Source organism: Oryzias melastigma, linkage group LG9 (assembly GCF_002922805.2).
Source record: "Oryzias melastigma strain HK-1 linkage group LG9, ASM292280v2, whole genome shotgun sequence".
Lineage (NCBI taxonomy): Eukaryota > Metazoa > Chordata > Actinopteri > Beloniformes > Adrianichthyidae > Oryzias > Oryzias melastigma.
This window is the reverse complement of record NC_050520.1, coordinates 13158239-13177137: the sequence shown is the minus strand read 5'-3', so window position 1 is coordinate 13177137 and position 18899 is coordinate 13158239. Positions and strand designations below refer to the sequence as shown.

The following is an 18899-nucleotide window of genomic DNA, read 5'->3' as shown; positions in this document are numbered from 1 at the left end:
GCACCAGTTACAATCTGTGTGCATCCGTTACTAACCAGAATTCTTGTTTTTATATTATTATTTCAATTATTGTAATAAAAAGTACTTCAATTTGTTTCCTTCAATTTCCTTTTAGGAGCTCCGTATCTTGGGGAATAATACACACAATCAATATTTTTAAAAACATGTTTTCTAAATATTTCCCACCGTTTGGTTGAGCAGACAGTTAAAGGGTTAAAAAATGTGATCTCAAAGCTTCTGCATGAAGACATGACACAAAAAAATGTAAAAGAAAAAGTTTCATTTTAAATCTCTTACACCTTCAGTCACACTCGCCCTGCAGTAAAAAGCATTTACAAACATTCCAATAAATGTGAGATAAGATCAACTTAAAATCCCAGGGGGAGAAAAACAGTCTGGTTTGGTTGTGCTCTATAGTCTGGTTCATTAAAAATCTGGTTTACACCCCAAACTCTCTCAAGGTCAGAATTTATTCATTGACTATTGAACACCAAGCAGATCAGTGATAAAGTTGCAATTAATACATTAAGAGGCCGGCTCTGACGCAGGGCTGGAGGTCAGCTTTTAATGCAGGACTGTGGATAATTTCCTCAGCACAGACGCTTTTGATATGCAGAACATGAGAGCGTGAAAAAGCAGAGTTAGGATGCGGGAGGCAGCAGTGAACAGCATCAAAGGACTTTATATGAAAGGCATGACAGGTGAATACAAAATGTGTCTGCATAAGAGATAACTGAGGAGTCTTCAGGTTTTTAGTGTTATCGTTTCAAAAGCAGCCAAAAAAATCTCTGAAGTGGTTCATGAGAGGTAATTCGAGTTCAGATGGAGAGATAGGGAACATTTGTTCTTGGTGAAAACCTTTCAAGATCTTCAAGATAAGATCTCTGCTTTTTGTGTCTGATCCAGGGTAATAAAATATCTTCATTTAGTATGCAATGAAAATGTTTAAGGAATCGTTATCAACTTCAGTCAGACTTTTCACGGAACATGAACACAGAGGAAACCCTCTTGGTTGATTAACTGTACAGGTACTGGCCACTTTATTAGGTCCACCTTGCTTATACCGGGTTGGACCTCCTTTTCCCTTCGGAACGGCCTTAATCCTTGGTGGCATAGATTCAACAAGGAAACACCCCTCAGAGATTTTGGTCCACTACATCCCAAAGGTGATCTATTAGGTTTAGGGCTGCCACGATTAGTTGATTAATCGAGAATTAAAATAGTTGACAACTAAATAAATAGTCAATTAGTCGTTACTTCGTATTATATGGTGTTGGAGTGTAGTAAAGTTAAATGTTATAATGGCATTCTGCTCCCTTAATTGGACTATTTTGGCATTTATTAAGTTTTTTTAGGCTATTTTGGAGTTTAGCTAATATTTCAGCTACATTCTAGCTATTTTGGCTAATATTGGCTTTTTTTGTTTTTTAGGCTAATTCGGAGTTTAGCTAATATTTCAGTTCCATGCTAGCTGTTTTGGTTAATTTAGGCTTTTTTGTTTTTTGGGCTATTTTGGATTTTAGATAATATTTCGGCTACATGCTAGCTGTTTTGGCAATTTTTTTTCTTTTTTTTTAGGCAAATTTGGAGTTTAGCTAATATTTCAGCTGCATGCTGGCTGCTTGTGCTAATTTAGGCTTTTTTCCATTTTTAGGCTAATTTAACATTTAACTAATATCTTAGCTGGCTATCAGCTATATAGTTTTCAGCTATCAACTTCAGCATTTTTAGCTATCAGCACTAGCATCTTTAGCAGCCAATTTCAGCTTACAGCATTCACACTAGCATTATCGCAGGTAATGCTATATATCTAATTTTCCGTTAGTTTAAAGCTAGTGATGATTAACATGTGTGCTTTTCATCCAGTTTGTGCATGACCCAATTATTCGACTTTTCTGAAAAAATAATCGGTGATTAGTCGACTATTAAAATAATTGTCAATTGCAGCACTAACTGGGTTCTAGATCTGGTGACTGTGGAGGTCATTCGAGTCCAGTGAACTCATTGTTCTAGAAACCAGTCTGAGATGATTCCAGCTTTATGACATGGAGTCTTATCCTGATGGAAGTACCATCAGAAAATGGTACACTGTGGTCCTAAAGGGATGGACAAGATCAGCAACAATACTCGGGTATTGTACTAAAGGGTCTAAAGTGAGTCAATAAAATTTACCCCACACCATAACACCACCACCAAAAGGCTGAACCATTAATACAAGGCTGGATAGATGGATCCATGTTTTCATGTTATTGGTGCCAAATTCTGACTCTACCATCTGAATGTGGAACAGGAATCAAGACTCAACCAAATAAAACGATAAGTCAACCCTAATGGGCTGTTGAGCATTGTTTTGTTGGAATGCACAGCTATTATTTAAGGAATGCTCCTACAGATCTATCAGGTTCAACACAGTACAAATGGTTTGAAGTTTCTACTGTTGAGAATTTAATAAATCCATTTTTTAAATGAGGCATCTGGCATGAAACAGTGAAGCTCAAAAATAGTATCCAACCATTTACATAAAGAAATGCTGGATTAAATGTACTTGTCCTGTTTTTACCATGTCTTGTCATAAACTGGTGTTTAAAGCATCTTTTGTCATCTGGCTAACTCACTTAAAAAAGTGTTTCTAGTCTTTCTGTTTTGAACAAAAGTGAAGTCACAATAGAAAAGTGACTTTATGAACTTGACAAACAATGACAAAGTAAACCTCTGACGCTTATATTGTTTCGGCTCTGATCATTTGCTCTCTCTCTCCTCAGGTTTTGTGAATCTCCTTGCAGTGATCCCGAGTTTCCGGGTGGGCGTGGTCGGGGAAAACGCATGCGGATGGCCATGGCCGAGCACCCCTTCATAGAACCATCTGCTGGTAAAGTCAGAGGATTCTCTCACCACCGGAGCCGCGGGGGCGGTGTGGCAGGAACAAGTGCACCTATCCACAGCAAAGGAAGGAGGGGCAGCCTGAACCTCATAAATAATTGCAAAGCTCCTCCTTCTTTTTTCACTGTGGACGAGGTGAAAACAACCAATAGCGCGTCCTCCACCTCCTCTGGGAAGCGAAAGAACAAACCACCAGCTGACTTAGACCTGAGTTTAGTCTCCGCAGATGATGTAAAGAATGGGAATGGGAAAAGGATTCGAGCAAAATCTCGGAGTGCTCCTTCTACGCCACAGGGCAAATCTGACCCCTCATTCATGGATCCCGGCGAAGGCTGTACTTCTTCCCCGCCACCAATTCTCATAGACTGTCCACATCCAAACTGCACTAAACGCTATAAGCACATTAATGGCCTGCGCTACCACCAGACACATGCACACCTGGAGACTGAGGAGCAGAGGAAGCCTGAGCTAGACCCCATGAAGGACGGAGACAGTGAAGACCGACTATCAGACTGTGATGATGCCATCAACAACATAACCTATGACCTCTCAGAAACCAACAGCACTAATACCAACAACTCCTCAAAGAAACCTGCTCCTCTCTACAAGGTGACCACAGTAGGGCCTCCTAAAAACAGGAGGCTACTCCTCAGCACTGATCACAGTCCCTCAGCCAACTCCAAAACCAGAAGAACCTCACTGCTCAAAGACGGCCTGATCGATGACCTGAGCAATCTACCTATTATCTCCAATATGACTGTAGTTTTGGAAAACTGCATGGTTCCAGATAGAACGCCCTCAGTAGAAATGCCCAAGCTTGAAGCAGAAGGATTGATAGAGAAGAAGGGAGGTGCAGGTGATAAGAGCAAGAAGGCCAATGGGAAGGTAGAGAAGTTGTCCAAGACAAGAACCAACCGCCCAATCGCCCCAGCCCCTGCTCCTCCAAAACTAATTGCCATACCTAATACAACATATTCAACCAGCACAGCAGATGTAGTCAGCCAACAACAGCCATCTCCCATGGCAGCTGCAGGCTTAACCAATAAAAACGTTGCCCTGAAACCCATCAAACCAAAGCTAAGTGTTGTTGTTGAGCCAAGCCCCCTTAAAGTCTCTATGGTTACCTGCAGCAAGGAAACCAGGAAAAAGGAAAAAAGGCGTCTGAAGGATAAACATAACAAAGATGTATCAACCAGGACGGCTAATGGTGACGGTACTGGAATCCACATGGAAGATGGTGGATCTAAAATTGCTGCAAAGGAAATTCCTGGAAGCCTTCTAAAAGAGCACCTCAGCAAGCAGGATGTGATGAATGGACTTACAGAGAGCCAAGAAAGCCGGATGGCCAGCATCCGTGCTGAGGCTGACAAAGTCTACACTTTCACAGACAATGCCCCAAGTCCCTCCATTGGCAGTTCATCGCGACTTGAGGCGAGTGGTGGTTGCTTAGCTGCAGGTGACAACGGCAGTAAGAACAACAGTCCCGCCTACTCTGACATCTCAGATGCAGGAGAAGACGGGGGATCCTCTGAATGTCGCTCTGACGGGCCCAGATCAAAATCTGGTTCCTCAGCTTCTTCTGAAGTTAACTCCAACAGTAACCATGGCAACTGCGGTAAAACCCCTCCCACAACTTGTGCACAGCCAGCAAAAGAGCCCCAGTCCCCGTTTTACCACAACTATGAACCTTACTATCTTCCAGGGTTCATTCCACCTGAAAGACAGAACAGCAGCTTCCACAAAAACTCTGCCCATGACTGCAAAGGGAAAGATAGAAAAGAAGAGACAAAGGAGGACAACACAAATACTTCCTATGAGTTCTCGGAATCTAAGAAAGTCGATGGGCTGACTCAGTCTCAGCTCCAGCTGGCCATGAATCACACCCAGACAGCCTTGGCTCAGTCTTTGTATTATGGGCAGTACTCAAGAGGACTGTACATGGACCAGAAACTGTTGATGTCCTCCAAATGCTGTGATCAAACTTCCACGGCCAAGCAGAGGGGACTGGGGATAAGAGACTCTGAGGAGGGTAAACACTCTAGTGGACCCATGCTAGGTAAAGGTCCAGACGGTGCTAAAGGCTGTTGTGCCAAATCTGTCCTGTCCTACGTGGAGATGAGTGAGAGAGGAGAGAGGGGGCACAGTCTGGGCATAAAGACTGTGCACAGCGGCATGGTGGACCAGCACCAAGTCGCAATGAAAGACTGTGATGACATCAAGTCACCCTCCTCTTCCTCTTCCTCTTCACTCCTCAACCCAAACAGTCAAACAGATCTGGACTCAAATGTTCCCTTTTCCAGTGTAAGTTTCTCCCTCTGTTTGTAACCCGCCGCCGCCGCTGATGGTGTTGTTGGTGTGCTTTAATAACTGCTATTGAGTGTCACAACGAGATTAACCACACATTGTGTATATCTAAACCAATAGGTGCTAACTACAAAGACCACGTGGCTTCTTTGGTACCGTAGCTCCACTCTGGCATAGTACTTCAGTCTTTCTGAGAATCAAATGCAACCTTTTTTGACGTTTAGAGTGAGAATTCATGGAGGAAATGTGTAATTCTATTTTAACTGTAGAGGAACTAAACATGGTATGACATGAGTCTCTTCTGCAGAAAGCTTGTACAGATTTTTACCCCTACCACCTCACAGTGTGGCCAACAACTAACTTGAGCCATACTGGGTAGTCAACAAAGGCTGTATGAATAGAATGCAAATATTTGTTTTCCTCCAAATTGCTCTAAACACTGCACTTGATCTTATGTGAGGCGTGTCCTGGTTGGTGTCATTGAGAAAGAAGCCTCACATCTCACTGCTGAATGGCCATCTGCTGTTGAAACGTCGTCATCCTTCATCAACATGTCACCCAGAGCCAGCGATAGATGGTCTGTCTAAGGCTCTGTTCACCCCAGTACTCAGTGTTTCCTCTATAGTCATTCAGCAGAGGTGGGCCACTGCTGCAACAAAATCTCTTCCCTGCAAAAACTCCAAATGAATGTAGACGTCATAGTCCTAAATTAGCTTTCTTTTACCAAAAAGCACTAAAGAGAAAAAAATCAACTATTTCCTGACGATATCAGAGGGTTTTTCCTATTGACCCTAAGCAAGATCAAGACGTGGACCAAAGTTGAACCAACTCCAAAATGACTCCACCCACCACTGTTAACAATATGTTATAGGGGAAACACTGCAACTTGCACCAACTCTTGTCCCCATCGATATAGCCCTCAGACAGCCCTGCCTGGGCTCACCACCTCGCTCACAGCAAATACTCAGAGCTACAGAGTCACCACGGCGATGAGGAGGGGGAAGCAGACAGTGGGAATGAGTGGGGAGCTGCCCTGGAGCCTGCCGGGGCCAAGATGACCCCAGGTGGAGGAAGAGGAGAGAGACGAGGAGTGACCAAAGACCCAAAGCAAGTTCTTGGATGCCATGATTTCCCACCCAACATCGATGAGGATATCAACAGGCTGGACGAGTTTGGCGATCAGTGTCAGGAAGCAATAGATGAACCGTCCGAGGAATCACAAACTGCAAGGACAGCCGTTTCTCCTCTTATGACTCCTCAGCAGCCCTACATCCAGTACCAGCAGTCCTCCTACCCTCCCTACCTAGGAGTGTGTGAAAGTGGGGGGGCCTCCTACCAAGGTGTTTCCCCAACTCTGATCCAGAGTTTCCCAGGTAAGAGTCTAGTAAAGGTTCTGAATTTGCATTCAAAATAGGAAACTGTTTTACATTTTGATACTCAATAATTTGAGCTTGTTTAACCGTTTAACCACAGGGATGTCGCCGGCGACACCACACTAATACACACTCTTTCACATCGTTGACTATGTTAAGGCAGTCATTGTGAATAAGTCGCTTTTCTCCATATCAGAATCAGCTGATTCATGTTGATTGCGTAAATATTTCACTACTGTACAGTGTTGTATATCAGCACAAGTCTGCTCTTCTTCAGAATTCGTTAGAGTTACATTAATTTTGTCAAAAGTTTAAGAGTTACTGTTGTTAGAAGAATGTCAACACTGGAGCTCTGAGTAAAAGAGTTAAACAACAATTTTGACCTTTATTGTGTAATTTAAGTTGTATTGTGTGTATTAAAGTATAGCCTGTGTTTTAGTGCAAGAACAACTCCAAAGTGTAAAGTACATGTGTCCAATTCTGGTCCTTCAGAGCTAACACCCTGTTTTTTCTTTTTGTTTTTTGCTGATTGGCTGGATCTTTTCATGTCAGATTCTGATGGATTTAACATACCTGATCCTAGTAATCATCAGCAGTAAGCATGGCTGGGTTAGACCATGATTGAGCAGCTCTGATGTAAAGCTAGAATCTTCGACGATTATGACAGCTCTAGAGTATAAAGAATAAAACATAAGACTTAAACAAAGTCTTCCCTTTTAGTGATACTTATGGCATAATACAAGTTTTGATCAAACTCTTGAACAAAGTTGGTCTCAGTAATTCCAGGAGCTCATCTAAATGCATACCCATCTTGCACCATGATCTTTATAGTTTTGCTTATTTTTCAAACCAGTAACAATGTTACACTTCCTGACTCACTGAGACTAAATCTAGAAACAGTTTGAAACTTTAAGTACTTTGAAAACATTATTTATATTTACCGCAAGACCAAACAAGACTCAATCATTTACAATACATAATTGAGAACCCAAAAAACAATTCGAGGGGTTTTGGAAATCCATCTCAAAAGTTTTTAGCTGGTTGGGCCCTATAAATGGTACTTGGTTGTCTTTTGGTTAAGACTGGACATGCAATCTCATGGGTCTCATTCATCCCCACACACCAACCTGTTGTCTTATTGATAATCACGTAAGATTAAACAAACCTCACTAGAGGGTTTGTTACAAAAGAAGCAGTGCAGCACAGTTTGACAGCTCTGATGTGACCTCAGGAGAGGCTGCTGCTGCCGAGCTCAAGCGTACAGAACGTTGAGGCTGTGTTTTATCTTCACCAGGTTTCCACTATCCTCTGTATGGTAAGACAGCAGGCAGGGAGGAGTCCGAGTTGACTCCACCCACCAAAGGAGCAGTGGCGAGCAGCAAGGAGATCAGCAACTCCTCCTCTTCCTCCTCTTCTGTGGAGCTGCGGCAGTATCATGGAAAATCCCCCGCTGTGAGGTTCTACTCCCCTCAGAGCCACGTCCATAGCATCACTGCTCTGATGTTCGCTTTCCTTTATCAGACAGATCTGACATCTCCAACAGACAGAAAAACACTCAGGGAGGGGCTGAAAGGACGGCAAACATCACAGCTTGTCAGGTTAAGCTTTTGTGGACCCAAAATACGACAAACCCAGAAGTTTCTGGGTTTTTGAACCAGCTTGTGTTTTGGTTCTTTAGTTAGATAAACATCTCAAGTCAGTTAAGTCTTTTATCAAAACTCTTTTTAAACTCTTTTAAACTGCTTTTTATCATCGTCTCAATTTTACGTTATTCTTCTTTTATACTGTCAGTCTCCTTTTTTTCAAAGCTGGAATCTTTCAACTTCCATTTGATTCAATTTTATTAAAATAAATCAATTAATTATTATAACAAATTTAACAGTTTTATTGTTAGAACTTCTGATCTCTGAAATTGTCATGATAGTTGGGGTCCAAAGTGCTCTGTCTGTGTTCAGAATACGGTTTTTGGAAGTGGGCCTCTGGCTGCCACCATAGGCAAAACATCAGACTACACAATAGAAATAAAACACTTGAATTGTTGGAAGAAAAGTATTTATCTGCCAGCAATATGAGATTCTAAACAGTTAACAACTCTGCATTTAAGCTTTGTAACAGTCCTGTGTTTGTGTCTGTTCGTATAGCCTGGTGAGAGGGGTTCCCCCGAGGCAGAGAGGGAGACGGGTCAGGAGAGGGACCAGGTGTTGTTTGGCCGACACCTCCACTCGCTCCATCACAGTCATCTGGGTCTGAGCTACAACCTGATGTCCGGACAGTACGACATCTACCAAGGTACCGACCCTCCAACCTGCCTCACACATCGAGCTGCAGTCTTCTCACCAGAGTTCTCTGACCGAGATCCTCACAAACTAACCTGAGGTTGATGTTTAAAGAGCTTCTTGCTAGTGAGGCATCAACTCAATTGGGTTGCAGCTGTAAATACCAAAGAATGTTTTTCACAATTCATTTGACATCTGAGAAAATGAGAATGTTCACATCTTAAAGCACAGGAAGGACACAACACACACTGAATGGTGACTTCTGGTCGATATTTGGTTTCCAAATATTTGACTTTTTTTTTACTGCAATTTAATTATTTCAAAAGCATGTTAGGGCTGCACAACGGTGTAGTGGTTTGCACTCTCACCTCACTGCAAGAAGGTCCTGGTTCAAGGGACCTTTCTATGTGGGGTTTGCATGTTCTCCTTTTGCAGCGGTCTGCAACCTGCAGCTCTAGATCCTCATGTGTCTCTTTCATCTGGTGGCTCCTTGGACAAACATAAAATAAGTGAGACTGCTGATCCAGACATGTTGACCGTTGGAGTCAGCAGCTCCTGATAATGGCTGCCAAACCAAAACTACCTAAAGAAAACAAATAAACAAAGCCTGCAAGCTAAGACTACCAAGATCCAACCCCAAACTAAAACAACAAAACCCAGCAGTGAAAGACTGCTGAGGACAAAGAAGGAAAAAGAACAAAAAATAAATAGAAAAACAGTATTTTTTTAAAGTAAGGATTACTTAATTAGCATTTATTTAACTTAGATTAGTTAAATGTATAAATTGGTCCACATAGATGATGAACTATGTACGTTTTTACATCCCTGTTGACCTGAAAACATGTTTTGTTTGCTCAACGCTACCTCTAGAAAGAACAGATTTTATATGTTAATAGCTCTCCAGAGCTGCCCTGAGATGAATCTGTTTAGGATCTTTTATTTTGAGCTTCTGTCCTGAACCTAAATATATATGTATATATATATATAAATGTATATACATTTAGAGAGATGCTCGGTTCTTTTTGTATTTTTGCTTTTGTTCGAGCCAAAAAATAAACACAATTCTTTTTTTTTTCTTTTTTTTTTAAAGAAGATAATGAATGCAAATCCAAATTACCTAAAGTCTCAAGTAAGACTCTGCAGCTCCTTCTAGGTTTTGATCAGTAGAAAATTTACCCAAATGGCTCTTTTACTGCTAAAGGTTGCAGGCTCCTGTCCTGTGCATGCCTGGGTTTTCTCTGGGCCTTTTGGCTTTCACCCACAGTCCAAAACACCAAAACTAGGTTCCATAAGTTACTTGGTGATAAGACATAGTCCCTTTGGTATTTATGTGAGTGTGAGGTTGTTTGTCTCTCTGTGGTTCTGAGATGGACTGGCAAATTGTCCAGAGTAACTTTTCTCTGTGACCCTATCAAGTATATAGCAAGTTTAGAAAATAGATGGAATATTATTATAGTTATTATTATTATTATTATTATTATTATTATTATTATTATTATTATGTATTTATAATTCTTTTTGTTTGTTTGTTTTCTTTTTCTCTCTCTTTGACATTGCTAAAACAGTCTTTATGATTCTGGATTAGTACCGTGCTGAGCTATGTTTATGTTTGAAAATATATTGAAAAGGCAATTAAAAAAAAAAAAAAAAAGATGCAAAAATATGTGAAACCATTTCGATCATATACTTAATGGTACATTCCATGTCATGATGTTCATCTTATCTGTCTCCATTAAAAAAGCTTTGTTATTTTGTTATCAAAATAATTTCCCTGTCAAAATGCTGTCCTGGATCAGTCCTCCTCTGGCTGTTTACACAGACAAAATGAACTAAATTGAGTTCATTCACTGCTGGTTTAAGGATTAGCTACTAGAACAGTCAGTTTTCTTCTTTGTGCTTTCTTTTCTCATCCTTGTTTGAGCATTTTTAATGCAATAGTGCCCCCATATGAGCAGCCGGTAGAACTGCATGATTTTGATGAGTTTTAGTCTTTGGCTTGCTCCTACAAATGATGTGTGAGAGCAAACGCAGCTGCATGTCTCCAGTCATGCTCCTCAGTTCATTTAAATTTAGTTCAAACTGTTTGTAGCTTCCAATGTCCAATTCTGTTCAGTGTAAAGCTGCGTTCACACCGTCCTTGTAAGGCCTGTTAGAGTGGCTAATTACAAGGGAGACCTTTGCATCAACACAAGAAAATAAAATCCAGTTTAAACAATTATAAAATGAATAAAATACAATTAAAATAAATTTATTGTAAAATTACAAAAAAAGACAAATAAAATGAACAGTATGACTATGATTAAAGGGTTAATCAAGAGTGACACAGTCAGGTCAGGAGTGACATGTGCATTATTCTTTTAATAGCTCAGAGAGTTTGCTTTAAACCAGTTCAAGGGGATTTGGTCACATAGATGAAGAGAGTTTTGAATGTTATTCCTGGAAATGGAGCAGCAATCGAAAAGGCTTTTTGCTAATTCAGTGTGAAATCTGGGAACAGAAAGAAGCAATGTGAGTGAAGAGCGAGAGTTATAGCAGGAGACAGAAGACGGAGCAGGTATAGAGGCAGTTTACCCAGAATGGTCTTATATGTAACTATTAGCCAAGTGTCTCTGTCGCCTGACTTTGAGTGAAGACCAAGAGAGCAGAGAATACAGTTCACAATGATGGGTTCTGTAAGCAGTTTGTGATTAATCACAGGGCACTGTGATAAACTGTGTCCAGTCTACGGAGAGTAGATACTTTTTCAATAAATAAATGAATAAATAAAAAATGAATAAATTCAAGTCTATTAACATGTGAAAACTTCCATTTCAAGCTTTTACGGCCAAAACTCTTGTCACTACTCAAGTTTCTACAACCATTTTCCATCTCAAAGTACGAAACACACGGCCATTGAAGGCACGTTAAAAGTTAAACCAGATCAAACTTTGATCAATCACCTCAGATTTAGTTGTGATGTGTGGATAGCATTCCATTTAATCCACAGTGATTCACAATGTCAACTGTTCAAAAATGTGTCTAGAAGGAGGAATCAATAATTGTGTCCAGCCGGACAGGTCAGTCATAGTTTGAAATAGAAATGTGAAAGAAAAGATTCGGAAGATTTGCACCTCTTGCTATTTTGCCTCTTCCAACTGTAGGAGGTACTCATGTGCTACTAAACAGTAGAAAAAGTAGAAGAAGCCCCTCCCTGCCTGTCCAGTGTGAACACCATTGGTTATACGTACTCTCAGGACCCACGTTTAGGGTGTTTTTGTACATGTATCATATGCCTGGTGTGTCCATAGCTTAAAAATATAATCCATTGTTTTTTGCACTTTATTCACAAGGATGGTGTAAAAAGATTTGAGCCCAAAACAAGTTACTGAAATGATCCAGAATTCAGCTGCTCTGTCTTCAAGGGTAACACCAACGCATGGAGGAACAGTTTTTTGGAGAGCCTCGTCTCCACAGCTCTCAAACATTTCAATCAAGGAAGTGTTTGCAAATAATCATGAGTTTGTTTCAGGACCAACTTTCTTTATGGAGGGGTTTAACGGAGGAGTGTCTCTTCCTCAGATTATTTTTATGTCTCCTCTGTCTTGAAGGTCTGAGCTCCAGGGCGCTGGTCTCTGGTCAGCAGGTGTCAGGACACGCCTCAACAGGTGCGTCTGAACCACTGCAGGTGTGCAATCCAGTTTCAAGTCAGCAGCTCGTCTTTGTATTTTTAAATAGAAAATAATCTAACATCAGGATTTAACACTTGGTTCTGGAGTGCCTTTGAAGTGAGGGCTGCTATCTGCCTCCGGGGGAGATAGAAAGACTGATCGACAGTATCTAGCATTAGCACTGAAATGAAAAATGTTGCTATCAGAAAATCAGCATTCATTATGTCCTCCTATGCTGTTTCATATTTTCCAAATTTGAATTTTTTTCATCTCCCTGTGTTCTGTTTGCAGCACAGCCACTAAAATTATTTTACAAACCCTCCTCCATATTTACCGTTTTATTTTCAGCTGTAATATTCCCTAATGTCATCTAGCATTAGGTAATTATAATAACCCTAAAATTTAAATCCAAAAACCCTTAAAAGCACTTCTTTACTAACCTTTTCTTTTTATAAAAACTGAATTTATGTAAAAAATTGAAAACATTTTATTTAAAAACAGACTTTTTTTTACATTCCCAGTTTTACTTAACAGGAATATTTACTGTTTTTTTTCCACCCTGTGTTAAAAAGGGCCCAATTCAAAAAGTTTAACAGACCAGCATCTTTTTTTCACTCATTTCACAGATTCTGTCCCCTGCTGTTTGCGCTTTGTGTTAACACCAATATTCCTTCATGTAATGAAAAGTGAGATGAAAAACTGTCTGCTTAAAGTCGTCTGCTGAGTCTAACCTGTTGGGACTCCTGGGAAAAGCAGCTTTTTTTTTACATTTGACTGAGAGAAACTGCAGCTGAAAGTGTCCCCCAGATGATCATCAGCAGCTCTGCAAGATTTTTAAACACTCATATCCTGTATCACCACTTAGCTTAAACATGTGAAATAATGCAGGGCGAAGCTGTCAGGCCCTTCAGAGCGTCTTATGAAGTGCAAACGCTTCACGTTTCTGTGGATCCAAGTGTCAAACAGAGGAAATTAACTGGAGTACTGGAGACTGTACAGACTGAGCCTTTAACATGGCTAATGAAAGGTCTGCTGTGAGAGCTGTAAAATCATTACCTCATTAATGTACAAGTGCAGCAACCTGTCATCCTGTTCATTTATATGCAACTCCTATGATTCCTTTGTGGCTGCAGAGCAGATTAGAACCATAACAACAAATAAATAGATGCTTAAGACACACTGAGGCTTCAAACACATCGGCCATGAATGTGCTCATAGCATAGAGGTCGGCAACCTTTAACAGTAAAAGAGCCAATCCGGCGCGTTTTCCACTGATCAAAACCTAGAAGGAGTCACATAGATTTACTTTAGCCTTTAAGAAATTTGGATTTGTATTCATTACCTTCTTTTTTTTATATAACTATGAATTATGTCTATTTTTTGGCACAAACAAAAGCAAAAATATAAAAAGAAACTATGATGTCTCATAATGTGATTTAAAAAAAAAATGTTTTTACCTTTTACCTTAATAGATGCCAAATTAGCCAAAATGCAAGCTTGATGCTTAATTAAAAGATAAACTCCGAAATAGCCTAAAATTCCTCAGTAAACTAAATTAGTCAAAATGTTAGCCTATTGCTAAAATAGAAGCTAAACTCTAAATTAGCCTAAAAATCCCAGTAGATACCAAATTAGCCAAAACCGTTGGGTTATTGCTAAAGAAAATTAGCTAAACTCAAAATTAGCATACAAAATCTCAATATTGGCCAAATTAGCCACACAAAAAAAGCTTGCTCATCGCCTAAATACTAGCTAAACTCCAAAAAAGCCTAAAATTCTTCAGTAAGCTAAATTAGTCAAGCAGGTTAGCCCGTTACTAAAATATAAGCTAAACTCCAAATTAGCCTAAAATCCCAGTAGATATCAAATTAGCCTAAAATCCCAGTAGATATCAAATTAGCCAAAAATATTAGCATATTGCTAAAATATTAGCTAAACTCAAAATCAGCATTGAAAAACTCAGTAGAGGCCAAATTAGACAAAAAAGTTAACCTAAAAGTTAACCTAAATTTCAGAGTAATTTGTAGAAAATTACTTGAAAAATTCCCAATAAATGCCAATCTTGCAAAAATAATTAATTCATTGCTTAAACATGTGCTAAACTCAAAATTAGCTCCAAAAACCTCAGATGCCAAACGAGCCAAAAAATGCTAGCTAGACGCTTAAATACAAGCAAATCTTCAAATAGCCTAAAATTCCTCAGCAAACTAAATTAGTCAAAATGTTAGCCTGTTGCTATATTAGAAGATAAACTCTATTTTTTTTATTACTATAAAAGATGAAAACATAGCCCCTGAATCTAGTTAAAGGCTTGTTGCTAATCTACTTCTTACTAAACAATCCTAAGTAATCCTTAGTTTTCCTGAAGCCAAACATAGCCACATTTTAAATTAATCATTTCTGTAATCTTCACAGAAAAAATAAAGCTAAAACATTTTAAGGATTAAACCAATAAATAGTCTATCATGTCCTGTCGTGATTCAGACTTCAGAAGAATGGAATAAAAAGTCACGTTCTATGTGGGTCTGCCAGATGGAGAAAAGAAAAATGATACATTTCTGATAGTGTTTGGGGAGGCCGAACCAAATCTGAAGGAGGGCCGGATCCGGCCCGCGGGCCGTGGTTTGGGGACCCCTGATCTAGAAAAGCAAGTCTATAAGCCTATACATAGACTTTTTATTGGAAGAGGCTGCTTGAACGCATGTTGGTGATGGCAGAGTGAATGTAGATTTAGAATGATTTCACAAAACATTTAGCATCAATTTAATACTTTTAATTTTTCTGAACGATTCTTTTCAAAATTTCAGGAGCAGCGTTTAGTTTAGCATCTTAGTATGATGTAGTTTATGACTTTTAGCTTTTATTTTGGCTCATTGAAAGAATTCTGTCTTTCTGATCCTATTTATTAGATTTGCTATCATTTAGAAGTTTCTCTTATTATTGTTTAGCATCAATACACTCTTGCTGGTTTAGATTGTTCATGTTGTGGCATTTTCTTTAAAACTTGTGACAAGTATTTTAATGTATTACAAATTATGTTTTGCTGTTGTCAACTACTTTAGCATCGTTAGAATGAATTAAGCCCAACATTTAGCTTTTATACAGTTCTTTTAATTATTTAAAGTAGTTTATAGTAGTAGTTTATTTGAAAGTGGCTTTTACAAGTCATTTCCTCCAAACTTTTCCACAGAGAGTTGCAGTTTCAGGCAATCTTGGCAAAGACTTGGCTTTTTTTTTAAACATTTTAACATATTTGGCCTTTTAAGTGAACAAATATATGATTATCGTTCAGTACTTTGCTTCATTGCTAGCAGTCGTTAGAATGCAACAATTCACTTTCCTCATAATTTGGTTCAAGAGTTAATTTTTGGGTCACAGTTTTGTTTTGTTTTGGTTAAAAGTTTTGTGTACCAGTATTACAAAATAACAACATAATTAAATTGCTAAAATAATTTAATTTGCTAAAAAGTGAATAACAAGAAAAAAAACCTTTCATTTGACTTGGCTCACAATAAACTTGCTGCCATGTAATAAAACTACTCACAAATTCTTCATAAATGTAGCACAACATGACACTTTCAAACAAAGACACACAACATTTCACCTTCTCCACATCTCGGTTCCATGGTGTCACATACGGTTTGGTTGTAAACCAAGAATGGTGGCATCACTTTTTCTTAGATCCTCATAAAACCAGACTAAATCAGGGTCTTGTGGAAGTGGATCTTTTGCATTTGGAGATGTTGTTTCTTCATATTCTAGAATAATTGCTTGACACAGTTATATCTGAAAGAACCCAAAGACATTTTGTTTCCTTTCTCTCGGCAGACGGTGAAGTGAAGAAGTAGGACCACGTCTCACATCGTCACACATCCACTCCTTGGTGTTGCATAAGCTTCGCCTCGCTGACAGGCAGACGTCAAAAAGTAAAAGCTCCCATTTCTTACTGAATACAGCCACCAGTTTCTGAACACACCTCACACGAGTGGAGGACGCGGCGGGCGGGGAAGCAGAGGAGAACCCGGACCTTTCTGGAGGAGGAACTCTGTAAACGTTTTGGTACAAAGCTGACGTGTCCGAATCAGCGCTGTGCAATCAGCTGCCGTCTTCAACTTTATAAACGCACATTTACCATGAGATGTATTATAACGGTGAGATGACTGAATGTACTGACGGTGACTTACACTGTCTCATTTTTAACTCCAAAATCAGATTAGAAAGCTCAAAATTCTATAATTACCCCTCTTGTTTGGTCTCTTTGCTGAAGTGGTCCTTCCATAGTGCTGAAGCTACATTTGTATTACTAACCTGTACTTGAGTGTAACCATGTTGATTGTATCGTCTTTATGTGAGAGTAAACCTTCACATCGACAGCGCCACCGAGGGTTCCAGGGGTGTAAATATTCTGTACAGATGACGAGAGCACTGATATGCTTTATTGTACATAACTTTGATCTCCATCAGCCATGCGGGAGCAGAGGGCCGGACAGAGGCGTCCACAGCAGCAGATAATACGAGGTTTTGGTGGTCAGGCAAAAACTGCTGATCTTAGTTTGGCAGAAACCATCTTTCTGATCTGAACAACATGAACAAAAAACAGAACACATTTCAAAATGTTTTCCTCAGCTAATAATTTAAGATCAGAATTGTGTTTTCAGAGAGGATGATCACCTCTTTGTTGAACTAGATTGGCAGGTTTTTTTGGTTAAAATCCGTTCCAATGACACTAAATGTGATACATTTACTGTCATCAAAGCAGTAACCATGTGGTGTTAGTCTGTGAGACAGAATCTAGATGCTTTGGTTTTCTCACATCTCAGACCTGCTTCTGTCTTTACACTTATGTAATCCACTGGGGTGTTTAAAAAGTTTTACTTTTTCCAAAGTTCTCTAAGTCTTCTAAAGTTTCACAGAACATCAATTCATTTAGTATGAAAAAATTAACGCCAAGCTCTTAAAAATAGATTTTTTTAAAACTATCTAAGTTTATTTATTAACAGCAATCTAATGTAAAACAGAAGGAAACGTCATTCCCCACACGCGTGTATTCGTGTTGCCCTGGCAACACTTTTTCAAATGCAGAATATAAAACCTGGTGGGATAAAACTGGAGTTTCACTGATGCTCCGAGGTTTTCTAGACCTCTCATGAGCTCCATAGATGCTGGTTTGACTGAACCTCCAGAGTAAGTTTAGTACATTCTAATGCAGTACAAGGAGTTAAGGATGTAACAATTCTTCCTGAATGGGTAAAAAAAATGATTTAAACTCGTCAACATGTTCATCGATGCAGAAAATTTAAAAATCTATTTGTCTCGGCCTGTGCTTAAATTTAGAAATGCAGAGCTGATGACGTTTCTTCATGTAGGCTTGCTGTGAGTGTGTGCGTGTAGAAGACTGGATGTGTGCTAATTAGCTCCGCTCAGCGGTCCGTCACATGGAGCACAACATGAACCGAGTATAAAAGGATTTGTGATCATTTCAGTATTACGTATATTATTTATTTGTATTGAATCCTTTCTGTTAGTAGAAAACAGACAGTTTGATGTGAGGGGCAAAAAGAAAACATACTTGGTCTTAGAATACCTTTAATTCATTGTGTTAAGAAATAAAAAATGAAAACTGTAAATTGAATGGAATCGTGACTTGACTGAATCGTTACATCCTTACGCATCCTTACAAGTAGTACAAATGAATGACAAATTCCCCAAATAAATTATGCAGTAAAAATGACTGAGTTCTATTTTCACTACAAGTCACTCAAGTCATCTTAACTGAGCAAAGGATGTTTCATCTCACCTCATCATTTCTGATAAATTCACATTTTAACTCGGTTCACAAGATATTTAAGAAAATGTTTGGTTGTAGAATTTCACCAAAAAGTATTCTGTACCTTTTTATAAAACTTCAGGTGGTTTGGTACTAGAGAAGAGTAAAATAAGAAAGATAGATGTGGAGGATGGACGACAGACAGTAACTCGGAGCTGTTGACTCCTTCGCTGTCAATAGATCTGCTTCAATCAATACAGATGATCCCGTTTCCGACATGATGTCGACCGGACACCCAACACTGGAAAACAGAAGCTGGTGTGAACATGAAAACTTGAGCCGATGTTTTGTCTCACGTGTCACCTCAGACCTGCGTTAGAACAGCCTGACCTGGTTTCATCAGCGGCTCGGCCTCTCCTCCACAGAACCTCATCTGCATCGTATCAGTGGTCGTTCTCTTACTTGAAAAGAGTGCTAAAGCTCTGTTTACAAAAAGCTCTTCACTGTTCTGGGACAGTGTTGTCTGAAGGCTGCTCGGTATGTTGGGGTTATCACCAGTAAATATAAAACAAACAAACCTGCTGTTGCTTTTTTATACTGTATATGCCTTAATTCATATGTTTGGCAATCATGATTAAAGGATCTTTATATA

At 39.4% G+C, this 18899-nt stretch overlaps 1 protein-coding gene across 3 annotated transcripts in view; it reads left to right on the top strand.

Moving 5' to 3' along the window:
* znf608 (zinc finger protein 608) overlaps positions 1 to 18899 on the top strand; it is an 86120-nt gene extending 67221 nt beyond the window's left edge. Inside the window, exons 4-10 of one of the 3 annotated variants that reach the window (XM_036213748.1) lie at positions 2763 to 5181; positions 6101 to 6557; positions 7852 to 8009; positions 8699 to 8846; positions 12421 to 12477; positions 16309 to 16324; positions 16437 to 18899. In XM_036213748.1, the coding sequence (XP_036069641.1) occupies positions 2763 to 5181; positions 6101 to 6557; positions 7852 to 8009; positions 8699 to 8846; positions 12421 to 12477; positions 16309 to 16324; positions 16437 to 16551 (3370 nt within the window). In that variant the 3' untranslated portion in view covers positions 16552 to 18899. Of the gene's footprint in view, positions 1 to 2762; positions 5182 to 6100; positions 6558 to 7851; positions 8010 to 8698; positions 8847 to 12420; positions 12478 to 16308; positions 16325 to 16436 lie in introns of those variants that run through there. The other 2 variants (XM_036213749.1, XM_036213750.1) reach the window with 2 other exon arrangements.